Here is a 13210-nt window from a genome sequence, read left to right on the forward strand (position 1 = left end):
ACTCTAGATCCCAACCTGTGGAAAAAGCCTTGTCTCCATTTCCCTTACCCAGAAGGAGAGAGAAGATTCCAGAATATTTGATAGTATCAACTAGAAGAAGAACCAAACAACAACTGCTTCTGAAAGGGGATGATCGATCCTTAAACTTCAAGGGATCATCCTGAAGATCTTTTCCATCCCTTGATCTTCCTAAGTACACTTGCCATCTGTTTAGTTAGGATAGTGTGACAAGGAAATCACTTTAAAAGACTGATATATATCAATTTAAGGTCGCCAAGGAATTCAGCTATGTAATTCCTAAATGAAAACTCAAGTCAGCAGTCAACGTTTTATGGAGTTTAATTACAAACAGGAGGAAGAAAGGAATTAGAGATAGAGAGAGGGGGAGAGAGAAAGGGGAGAGAAGGGAATAGGGCTTAAATACCCCTTCTGTTTAGGCTGGGCCAAAAGGCCCAAGCCCTTAGATAGCTGGGGCAAAGAAAAGAGATCAGTCCCTATTACTCACGTGACCAAAATGGAGAAACAGTCTCAGAGGCCCCCACCTTCAGCTTCCTTCAGAGCAAGCTTCTCAGAGCACACTCCAACCACTCAGACAAACTCCTCAACCACCACCTCGAGTCTCAGACCCTTCTATCTTTAAGGAAACCATCCAAGTTCCCTCCCCTCAGTTCTCACATCTACCAATCACTGTCCATCAATTTCCCTGTGCCAATGGAGGCTCTAGCTTAACCCAGGACCGCCCAGAGGTCTCTGGCTTTGCACATGTCTGTTGAAGGTCATAATTTCAAATAATTAAATCTTTGATCCTTTGCTACAGCCCTTCCTAAATCCTGTTAACCTGAGTAGGGTAGAGATTGGAATAATTAAATTTTGATCTATGTTGCAGCCCTTCCTCAATCCTGTTAGGACTGAATAGGGTGGAGATTGATTCCAAGTATCTCCATTGTATCAATTCTAAAATCAATCATGACTCAAAGAAATTCCTGTTCTATGCTTAAGCATAGGTCAAAGTCTTTTCCATTGTTCAGCAAAAGGTTTCTGTCCTAAAGTAATCTTAAGTAGGGAGGAGGAGGAAACTCTCATGCCAATGGGGTTCACATTCTAGTAGCCAAGACCCACTATCAATAGGAAATTTTTCAAGTATGAAATTTCCCAATGGTGAAATTTCCAACATTTATAAGTCTAAGGGGGGCCTGATGATCATTGGGAGACTAGTCTCCCCATTGATCATTTAACATAATCAATTTGTAGTTCTAAATTCACTTCTAACTAAAGATATACACAATATTCAATTTTCTAAGAGAAATTAGAATAGTGAGAGAGGAAATAGAAAAGAAAGGAAAGCAAAACCAATGTTTGCTAGGCGCATTGACAGAAAGCCAAATTAGGGGCAGTCCCTTTTGGCAGTAATTAGAGAAGAAAGATAAGCTGAAGCTGAGCCATTTTCAAATCCCCCATCCACTTCCAGAACACATTCTTTTTCATTTTCTTTGCTTTCTCTTTTATTTTTTGGCAACCCAATCATAATTTCCTATCTCCCTCTTTTCAATTATGGAGGAGAAAATATCAAAACTTTTCTACAAATATATATATATATATATATACATATATATATATATACTCAAGTAAATCATAGTCCCATATTGATTGTGTTCAAAAATATATATGCATGCCACCTAACAACTTGAGTTCTATCACCTTACTTAAAAGAATTATATAATATGTTTTATCATTGGTCTGGAAATCAAAGTTGGTCAGTGTATTGATTATATGAATTGTACTGATTCTGCCCCTATCTTGCTATGTTACCTAGTCTGGATTGCTGTGGTCACTATTGGACTAATCCCATTGCTGATCAGCATAGAGGCTTTGATCTCTGTTTCCAGTGTGAGCTACTTCATCTCTCTTTAAGTATACCTTTGCCCTTTGCTCCTGAGGTTCCCCATATTCTTGCCAGACTTAGCTTTAGCTTTACTTCAGAACTCTGGAGCTCAAGCAAGCCTCAGCTTCCAAACCAGTAGCAAGGATTATAGATAGGTCCCATCACATCCAGCTCTTAAATCATTTCTTATGGCATGATCTTTATTTTGTTTTCCCTTAACCCATTAATGTATCTTGGTATCAAACAGAAGGATCATATTTGGAGCACCTTCAATTCCATTTACTCTTAACTGTATTTTGAAATATAATGCAAAGCTCATATTGAAGAAAGAGAATCCTTGAAATTATTATGGAAATCAGTGGGTAAAAATTCATTTAAATTATTTTGTCACAACTTGTAAACCTTTACTATTGTAGAAAAAGTTGGGAACATATTAGCATGTATAGTTAATTAAAATCATAGTGACAAAAATTTAAATTTTTCTGTGTTCAAAGTGATATAGAAGAAAATTTTAAAAATATATTTCCCCCTATGTCCTTCTTTCTTATCTCTCCCAGAGAATCATTCCTTATAACAGAATTTTTCAAAAAAGAACAAAGTCAGTAAAACCAACATCTCCTGATGTTCTGTGTAATATATCCATGTTCTTACCCCCCTCACCCCACTCCTTATTGCTCCCATAAAAACATTCCTCTGCAAAGGGAAATTTCTTTTCTCTTGCCTCTTATTTGAGGCGAAGTTTGTGTTATATAATTTCACAACTTTTATTTTAAATTGTTTTATGATTCTTTTAATTTACATTTTTGTAATTATATTGATTATTGTTTTCCTGACTTTTTTCATTTTTGCACCAGTTTATATGAATCTTTTTCATTCTTAACAGTACAGTAATATTCCATTATATTCACGTGCCATTTTGTTTAATTATGCCTCATACTTTGTTTTCAGTTTGTTGCTACCACAAAAAAGTGCACATACACATATTTTTGTTTATGTTGAACCTTATTTTGTCAGTCACCTCTTAGGGGCATATACCAATCAGTGGATCAGAGTATGGATATCTTAGTCACTTTATTTGTAGAATTCCAAATTGCTTTCCAGAATCATTGTACTAATTCACAGCTCCACTAGCAATGTATTCGTTCTCTTGCCTTTCTGTAACTCTTCCAACATTAAAGATTCTCATTTTCTGACTCACTGGGTGAAAGTTCAGTTATCATAATTTGCGTTTTCTTACCTTTAATGATTTGCAACATTCTTTTGAATAGCTATTAATAGTTTTCAGTTCCTTTGAGAACTGTTCATTCATATCCTTTGACCATTTTACTGGAGAATGGCTTTTGTTTCTACATATTTCTCTTAGTTATTCATGTATTTTGGAATTCTCCCTCCCTCAATTACTTCCCAATGAAGAGAAACTTGAAGGGTCAGTTTCATAATTTCATCAGTGAATCTCAGATGTAAAAAATTCTTAGTAAAGTAAATTATAATTCACTTTTACATATCTGATTATCTGCTTTGTAGAGTGACACAACATAAGTTAAGTGCTTATAAACATTGTTTGGTGATAAGTTGTAATTATTCCCTATTTTTATTTTAAACAGACTACTTGAAATTCGTGGACGACTTTATGAACTATTAACTCATTGCATTCCTCCTGAAATAATAATGAAGGTAATCTGATTTCTAGTCTTTTAGTCTTAATAGCCCTAGAAAATTGTATAATAGAAAAAAAAATTAAATACATATGTTTGTTTTGTTTCCTGTCACAGTTTTTGGTTGTGTGAAGTTAGTTTTAAACAATTGGATTTTTACTAATTTCATTTTTACTTTACATCAGAGGTAAGGAGGTATTTTTCTGTTGAAATCTGATAACTGAGAAAATTTTGAGTGTCACATACAAAGTATAAAAATTTCTATAGCAGTATATAGATAATTTGGTTGTCTTTTTGCCCTATAAAAGTATAAAATGTTTAATTTACCTATTTTTAAAATTAAGAACAGATACCATCACACTTCATTCATTAAAAAGGATTATAAAAACATATTCCAAATCCATGTTATGATTCTTCAAGTAATAAGAAAACAAAGGGAAAGATTCTCAGAGAAATATAAAACAGGAAGAAAAGAGAGAACACTAAAATTGAGGGAGAGAGCCCTGGAGGTAGGGAGATGCTAAGATTTTTTTTCTTCCCATAATCCACTGTTTTCTTCAACCCAAACCTACTATGTTTTGCCTATATGTACATCTTTGGTTCTCTGTCTTACTCATTTAAATTTCATTCTATTTTCAAAAAGAACAAAATAAAAGAAAGCACAAACTTTACTGTCAGTCAATGTTATTGTTGTAAATGAAAGGTAGCACATTATAGGCCCCTGCCTCTTTCATAATTCTTTGGATATGTGATCTCTATCCCTTGGATTAGAGTACAGTTTATCTAAGCTATCTCATTTCAATTTGTGGCCACTGAAGGGGAAAAAGTTAATTGATCAAAATGGCATTGAAGTAGTTTCAGATAATGAATGCTACATTTCAAATATCTCTTATAATAGTGAAACAGTTGTTCAAGACATTGGAATCCACATGAAATCTGTTACTATTAACTATTTCTCTTAATAAGGCCCCAAATTCCATGAGCTTTTTTTTGGCTAACTCATAACATTACTGACTAATAAAACTGTGTGGCAACTTCTTACTTCATATCATCCTTAGAATAACTACTCTCTGAGCATGTCTCTTTTTCTGATACTTGTGAAGTTGATTGTATTCAAGTGCTGGATTTTATATTTATTCCTATTGAACTTCACCTATTGGGAAGTAAGGAAATAAGCATTTATTAAGCATTTCATGCATTTGTAACTGTGCTAAAGTGCTTTATAAGCATCTGATTTTATCCTCACAACAACCCTGGGAAGTAGGTATTTTTATTTTTCCCATTTTACAGTTGAGGAAATGGAGGCAAATAGGGATTAATTGATTTGCCCAGGGTCACATGGATAGTAAGTGTCAGATATCATATTTGAAATTGGGCCTTACTGATTCCAGGCCCAGAACTGTCCATTTAGCCACCTCACTGTCTCCAGTTAGCTTCAGCCGAGAGCTCTAGCAAAGGACAAGGAGAAACATAAAAAAAATCAACACAAAAATTTTTGCCAGTGAATCCCATTTGTGGTGTGATGAAGCCTATGAACCCTTCCTCTTATAATAATGTTTTTAAGTACATAAAACAAAATACACTGGATTAAAAAAAAATCAGTTCTATTTAGGTAAAGTTTAAAGTCTTTTTAAAACAACCAAATTGACATATCTTGGATTAAGAACCCGTCTATGCTCTCTAGCTGACGAGATCCTTTTGATCCTATCAATCCCGTTTTAGCTATCCATCTCAGCTTTCTGTCACCTGAACATTTGATGAACATACAATCTCTGCCTTAATAAAAGTCACTAATAAAAATGTTAAATAACACAAGGCCAAAATATCCCTGGATACTGTATCAGAGACCTCTGAACATGATGACATTGAGCCATTTTTTAATCCATTTTAATTTTATTTCTATATAATCTATAGCTCACTGTTCTGTCAATAAGAATAATGAGGTACTTTAACAAAAACTATTCTAAATTTTTGATAAACTATACCTACAGCATTTCTTTTACCTATTAGTAATCTAATAAATCTAAATTAGTTTCTGAGTTCATTGTATCAAATTTGGTCTTTAGAAAAATCTCATTTTTCCTCTTTAGTGGAGTTGTTTCCCTATTTGGATTTAAAATTTCAATCATGAACTTTTTATGTCCTTCTTTTATTGAAGCATTTTCATTTGTGAGCTTCTACCTAACCTTCCTCTGAACCCTTTGACATTTACTTTCACAAATCTAGGGAAATATTAAATTATGCTCACATTTCCTGTCCTCTCTCAGAAAGAGTGATAACTTTTCTCCACGGTTGCCATTACTTTTATCCCAGCAACTGATTCCTTCCCATTAGTGAGAATTAGAACCAGAATAGAATTTCCCCTTCATGGTTTCTACCTTTTGAAAGATAAAATTATCAGTCAGAAGGCCTGAATTCAAATCCCAGTTCTGTGCTACTTTCTAGACTTCTATAATCCTATCACACTTCCTATTTTTTATACTCATCTCTAAAATGGGGAGATTGAATTTAATAACCTACAAGAAACTTCCCAGCTCTATATCCCATTATCCTATGACCTAGCTATTTTTCTGCCAGGCTTTGCCTTGATTAAATTTTTCTTCTGCCTGTAATGTACATTACTTAAAGTATGTTGAATACACATCTGATTTTATGCCTTTATTCATTATTTACAGCATAATTTGAAGTAATGTAAATTTTTTTTAATGTTGTAAATTATAGATGATTCAGCAGGAAGACTTGGCTGCAAGTCTTTCTTTTAATTCTAACTGGGTAATCCTAGATAATTAATTTACCTTCTTTGGGTCTCAGTCTCCTTATCAATAAGATGGAGATAATGATAATACCATTACTCTTATGAGGAGCAGATAAGCTATATGTGTAAAATGTACTCCAGATTTTTAAGCATTACATAAAAATGAGTTGTTTTTATGCAAATCCTTAGGACTTTGCTACTATTTTCTGTCTACTTAGTGGAGAGAATTCCCATACCAGAAATTCCCTTCAGATCATGGAATAGTAAGATGTAGAGCCAAAAGAAATCTCAGGAACTTGAATTTAGTCTAATCCCTTTTATTTTACTTATTAGAAACTTGAAATCAAGGGAGGGTAAATGACTTGCCCAAAGTTAGAATCAGAGGTGGGATTTGAATCCAAGTCCTCTTATTCCAGAGTGATTGTTCATTCTATTAAACAAAGATCCTTTACCTATTTGCATAACTTAAAGAACAGTTCTCTTGGGATATGATGTATTTGTAGGAGGTAGTATATTAGTTGGCCAAAAATTGTTTATATATTTATAAGATTTTTTTAACTAATCAATAAGCATTTATTAAGCACTTATTTTGTACCAAGCATTATGTTAGACTTCAGGGGTTCAAAGTGTAAAGATGGGATTAACTCTCCCCTGTCCATTTTTAGATTTACTTAACAGAAGTGTATACACCCCACTTATCCTTATGTGGGGGAGATCTGTGACCCATGTATGCTATAGTGAGTGACGAATCAGAACCCACTGACTGCCCTGGGCAATCCTAAGAAAAACTATAGCTATAATTGGTCCACATAAAAGTGGAAGGAAGGCACAGGAAGTGAGGAAAGGAATGGTCTTTAAAAATGCCCAGAGCTTCATGTGGGAAGAGGGCTTGTGCCTTCAACTTGACCCTGGAGGAACTCTGGCTGAGGACCTTGGACTGCTTCTATTTTCTATTAGAACTACTATGTGGGTGAGTGACTCCTTTCCCTTGCTTGTTCTGGAGGTACTAGCCTCTGGAAAGGACCCTCATTTTGGAGGAGGCCTCGTGGCTGAAACCCTTGTTTAATTTACCTCTGGGCCTCCTTTGCTGAGCCTCTTAAGCCCTACCTGGTTCTGACCCAGGCCAGAGTAAATATCTACTCTCTGAATTTCTTACTTTCACTCTTTCTCTCTTTGTAAATAAATTACCATAAAATCATTTGGAATGAGTAATAATTCCTGGTGACCACACTCTTAAATATCTTATCCAACCCTTTAATTTTAAACCCCCTACATTCTTACCTTTACAAAAGACAAAAAAAAAATGAAACTAGTCTTGCTCTCAAGGAGCTTATATTAGGGGAAGACCTATATATTCTAAAGCATATGCAGAGCATATACAAGGACGTTAAATACATTAACAGTTGGGATCAGGAAAGGCTTTGTGTAGAAACTTGCTAAAGTTGTGTTTTGAAGGAAGGGAGAGATTGTCTTTGAGATGGGGGTGAAAAAGTGTAGTATTTTTCAGGCATGGAGGGTGACCAGTACAAAGACTCACAAGACAAGAGGTAGAATGCCATTTATGATGGACAGCGAAGGAAAATTTAGTTGGAATGTAGAGAAATAATGTTATAAGAAGACTGAAAAGATAGGTTTGGGCTTGGCTGTGAAATGCTTTATATTTATCCTAAAGGTAATAAGTGACCATAGAAAATTAGCAAATAAAAGAGTTACATGGTCAGATCTTCATAGGAGAAATATCAGTATGGCAGCTATGTGAAGGACTAATTAGAGAGGGGCAAAGGAGATCAATTTGGCTGTTATACACATGCAACAGAAGGTGAAGATAGCTTACTTATACAATGTACAGAGAAACTTTCATTTTAAGTTAAATGTTTATTATTTGAAAATTTCAGTGCCACTTGAGTTTCTTCCACTTGGACTTGTAATTATGATTTGTGTGTACATTTTATCAGCAGAAATTATACATGAAAACTGGTGAAAAGGTAGGAAATTTTTAGAAGAATGAAGAGAAATTGGTGTTTTAGAAATGTTTCTTCTTAATTACTAGTTATTTCTCTTTAGGGCCTTCTTTCAGAACTCTTAAATAATTGTGATGGACAACTGAAAGGGGAAGTTGCACAGATGGCAGCTTACTATGAACATCGTCTTCAACTTGGTAGCAAAGCTATTTATCACCTTGAAGCATTTGTGGCAAAGTTCATGGCAATTTATAAGAAGTTTATGGAAGAAGGACTAGAAGCCATGATGTTCTAAAGTCTTTCAATCGGTATCATTTCTCAAAATATCTTAATATTGATATTTTTCATATGCAATTTATGCTGTAAGCCCTGTAGGTCAAATAAATTCATATTAATCACTATGTTGTTTTAAAATTAGTATCTTTGTAAAGTATTTGTCATCATTTAGGAATAAAACAATTATTTCTAGGTCATGTAGTCTAATGGAAGGCTATAACTATGATTATACTTTCCAGTGTAAGCCAGCATGATACTTTCTACTTTTAATAAATTGTAACACAAGATTGGTTTAGTCGTGAATTGTTATATGTTTCTTGATTTCATTAGCCTATATTTTTACAAAAGAATTTAAGTTTGAATCTTGGCTCTACCATTTGCTACCTGTGTGATGTTGTTCAAATCTCTTAAATTCTCTGAGCCTCAGCTTTCTTATTCTTATTATTATGGGGTTGAACTGTAAGACCTTTAAGGTCTCTTATGGTCATACTGTACTTAGTGCTGGTAAGGAGTATTATGTTCAGGATAAGGGTCTCCCTACGCTTTTATGGAGACTGGAGAGAATCCAGTATTGTCAGGCTGCTGGAAACCATTTCTAGAGGAACATTGGAGAAAACCAAGAATGGAGGACACATGAGGGAAGTGGGGAAAGATGAAATTAAATTATTTTTATAACATACTTGGAAGTAGAAGTAAGAATTTTTTATTCAGAAAGCAAAATTAGTACCAGCTATAAAGAATAACTTTCCAATAATTAGAAATATTGAAGAATGAAAGTTAGAATATCCTGGAAAGATGGTAGAGAGATGGGTTTGCTTACATATACCTTCCCCAAACATATCAAAACATTAGTGAGTAATCTCTGCAAATTCAGAAAATAGCTATGAAAAGAATAGTGAAAGAATCCTCCATAATTTTATAAGGCAACTTTTACTGAAAAAAATAACGAAAGACCAACTCCCTGGCTCATTCCAGATGTTTTCACATTCTCTATGACAACTCATAATGACCTTATAGTTGTTATGATTGTTGTAATCTTGGACAATTCATTTTTGAAATTTGGTCCTTTACTATTTTCCAAGGCCATCTACAGAATGGGTAGGATTGAATGGCCCTGGGTCACTCTTGGAATATTTAGCCTACTTTTCTAACTTCTTAGTTCCTGTACTGGCATAATGTAATTTTATGACACAACAGGTTGCTTTGATTTTAGACACATAGTTTTTAGGGTTAACTTCTTGTTTTAAAACTTCTAATGTAAAAATAGACTCGAACCCAGGACTTAAATCCCCAGAAATCCTTGCTTCTCTTCCCCAAAATGCTTTGTAATCTCACTGAATTCTCACCTGGACCGAGATTGAGAAGGGGTATTTAACCTGATTGGAAAGGCTTTTGCGGGTCTTTCCTGTTTCTGCTTGCAAGCAGATGCAGCTCTTTTCATAATGTAGGTGAGGTTGTCTAGGCCACTGGGCCTAGACACATGCTTTCTTATCCTGTATTTTCTTTAATCCTTAATCTTCAATAAACCTCTAAAAATATAATACTCCTTGCAGAGAGAAACTAATTTCTACCTGCCTCAGCTTCCCCAAAATTTTAATCTTTACAGTTCTGAAATTTTATTTTCCCAAGAGTCACTGTGACATAGGAGTTAAAGAGCTGTTCTGAAAGACAAACCTGGGTTTAATTCCTGTCTGACATATGGCTGTGGAACCCTCACCTAATCACTGAATCTCTCAATGCTCTAGGCAACACTCTAAGACTATTAGTTGCCAAGAAGGTGCTGACTTCACTGGTACATGTTTTCTTAACTGGGAATCTTCTCTACCAGTGATATGGTAGGTTTAATCATGATCCCCTTTTATTTTTCTTTTGTCCTTGCTTTTAAATTATAATCCCTTCATTTTCTTTACCATCTGGTAAGAGATAGGAAGTATGAATCCTCTATATTCTTTCACTGTTGGTTAGATTTGAGATATCTTTCTTAGTGATTTCTTTGAAAAATTATAGTTGTGTGAAAAAGTGACTCTGAATCACTATTGGTTAGAAACATGCAAATTAATATAACTTGAGGTACACATCACACCTATCAGACTGGCTAAAATGACAGAAAAAGATTGCAAGAAATGTTGGAGATATGGAAAAATTGGGTTACCCATGCATTATTAGAAGAGTTGTGAAGTGTTCCAACAATTTTGGAGAACAGTTTGGAACTGTCCAAAGGGCAATAAAACTGTGCGTACCCTTTCACCCAGTAATACCACTAATAGGTCTGTATCCCAAAGAGATTTTTAAAAAAAGAAAAAATATATAAATATATAATACACACATACACAAATGTAGCCCTTTTTGTAGTAGTAAAGAATTAGAAATTGAAGCTATGTCCATTAGCTGGGGAATGGCTGAACAAGTTGTGATATTTGATTTTAATGGAATACAATTGTATTGTAAAAAATGTTAAGCAGGATGATTTCAGGAAAACCTGAAAAGATTCATATGAACTGATGCAAAGTGAACTGAAGAGAACCAGGAGATCATTGTACATAGAAACAGCAATATTGTGTATCAGCTGTGAATGACTTAGCTATTCTCATCAATTCAATGATAAAAAAACAATTCTGAAAGACATAGGTTGAAAAAAAGCTCCCCACTTCAAAGGGAAAAACTGGTGGGAGACTGAATGTAGATTGAAGCATACTTTTCCCCCCTTTTTTTGGTCTGTTTTCTCTTTTGTAACATGACTAATATGGAAATATGTTTTGCATGATTGTTATGTATACTCCATGTCAAAATACTTGCCTTCCCAAGAAAAAAGGAGAGAGGGTGAGAATTTGGAATGAAAACCTTAAAGAATGTTAAAATTGTTTATGTAATTGAGAAAAAAAAAAACATGCTATGGGGGCATCAAGATACAGACAAACATTTTTCAAAAGAAATGAGTACTATTGAAATGAGTACATGAAAAACATGAAAAAAATGTTTCAAAGCTCTAATAATAAGAGAAATGAAAATCAAAATAATCCTGAAGTTTCAACTTCAAACCTGCAAATTGGCCTAAATAAATGACAAAATACAGAAATAACCTATGTTGGAAGTGCTCTGGAATGATGGGTGCACTAATGTTAATTTGTAATACTTTTAAAATAATTAGTTTATTTAAGCCTAAATATCAATGTGATGGTTACTCTGGACCATATGGTTTTCTCCTCTTCATCTGTAGGGAGTTTACTTTAGACAAAAAATTATGAGTTCAGTCACAGTTGCTCTGAGCACTTAGGAAAACATCTAACATTTAGTCAGTCATTGGGTTTTCTAATTTTACATTTACCTTGATTGCTACTTAAATTTGAACTGTTATGATTGAAGCAAATTCTATTTATTAGAAACATTTGGTTAAAGGCAACATATTATTGTGGCTGACAGGAAGGAAATTGGAGAAAGAACTGATCTTGGAACTTTCCTCATGTGGGTCCATTGCTTTCTTGATACTTGACAGGTATGTTGATTCCTGTCAAACCAATAACTTGTTAATATTCTGGTAAGCAAATTGAAATGATAGAAATAAAATAGCTAAAATACCCATAACTTTGTTGATTCTGCTAGTAGACATCTATCCCAAGGAGTCACTGACAAAAAGTAAGGTTCCATATACACAAAAATATTTATAGCAGTGCTTATTTTTTGTGATAGTAAGTAATTGGAAACAAAATGAATGCCTATTAATTAGGGAATGGCTAACAAACTATAGTACATGAATATAATGAACATTACTCTGATTTTAGGGGGAAATGAGCATTATCAATACTGGGAAGCATGAAAAAGACCTACTTAAAGAGATGCAAAATAAAGTCAGCAAAGCCAGGAACACACACACAATGCCTATACAACAATTCAAATGGAAAGAACACCTATCATAAAATAATTGAAAGTTGTGGCTAAAGTATAGAAAACAATCTTGGCCCTAATGAGAAGATGAGAACAGAAATTCCTCATTCTTTTGCAGAGATGTAGGAGGCTTTTTGACTGTAAGATCCCTTAAACCATCGGATATTTTTTATGTGTTGATAAGATTTAAGAAAAAAATTGTTAAGGAAAATTCTTTATTATAAGAGATAACTGGGAATATGAAGGTGAGAAATACAAGGGATCTGGCAATGCAAAAATTAAGGATCTTGTTAAAACACATTTTTTCCCATTTTTTTTATGTTTTCACTCAATTATTTGATTATTCATCTCAGCCTGGAGCTCTTGGAATTTATCCTTAATTTTCAAGGTATCTTACAGAATTTGTGCTTCATCTTCCTTTGCTTCCTTTATTGCAAAATTCTTGGCCTTTGCCTTTTTCTGTCTTAATCTTATTGCTGATTTTTCAATGGTGTCCTTGCTGAAAATTGTTCTGAAGAGCCTTCATGGGTATTCTCTGTTCTGTCAGATCACCAAGGTTGTAGCGGTTCTTTTCCCTGTGGAAGGCAATGGTCACATGTGGCAACACTGCTATGGATTCAGTACAATTGACCATGAAAGTAGGACCTATTTGATAGGACCTCATCAAGGAAGAAGCTATAGAAGTTTGGTAAAAATTAGGCTTAGAAGTCTTAGCCCAACAACTTGTGGTATTTACCACAGTAAGTTCAAATTGGATACATGATTTTAATATAAAGATCACACCATAAAAATGGTAGAA

General features: G+C 34.1%; 1 protein-coding gene across 1 annotated transcript in view; it reads left to right on the top strand.

The window, feature by feature from the left end:
* The window catches only part of RFC3 (replication factor C subunit 3), a 37734-nt gene extending 28918 nt beyond the window's left edge, over positions 1-8816 (top strand). The window contains exons 8-9 of the mRNA XM_001367705.5: positions 3487-3556; positions 8357-8816. Of these exons, the coding sequence (XP_001367742.1) occupies positions 3487-3556; positions 8357-8548 (262 nt within the window). The 3' untranslated portion in view covers positions 8549-8816. The remainder of the gene's footprint in view (positions 1-3486; positions 3557-8356) is intronic.
* The last annotated feature ends 4394 nt before the right edge of the window (positions 8817-13210 follow it).

Source organism: Monodelphis domestica, chromosome 4 (assembly GCF_027887165.1).
Source record: "Monodelphis domestica isolate mMonDom1 chromosome 4, mMonDom1.pri, whole genome shotgun sequence".
In the NCBI taxonomy this organism is placed as follows: Eukaryota; Metazoa; Chordata; class Mammalia; order Didelphimorphia; family Didelphidae; genus Monodelphis; species Monodelphis domestica.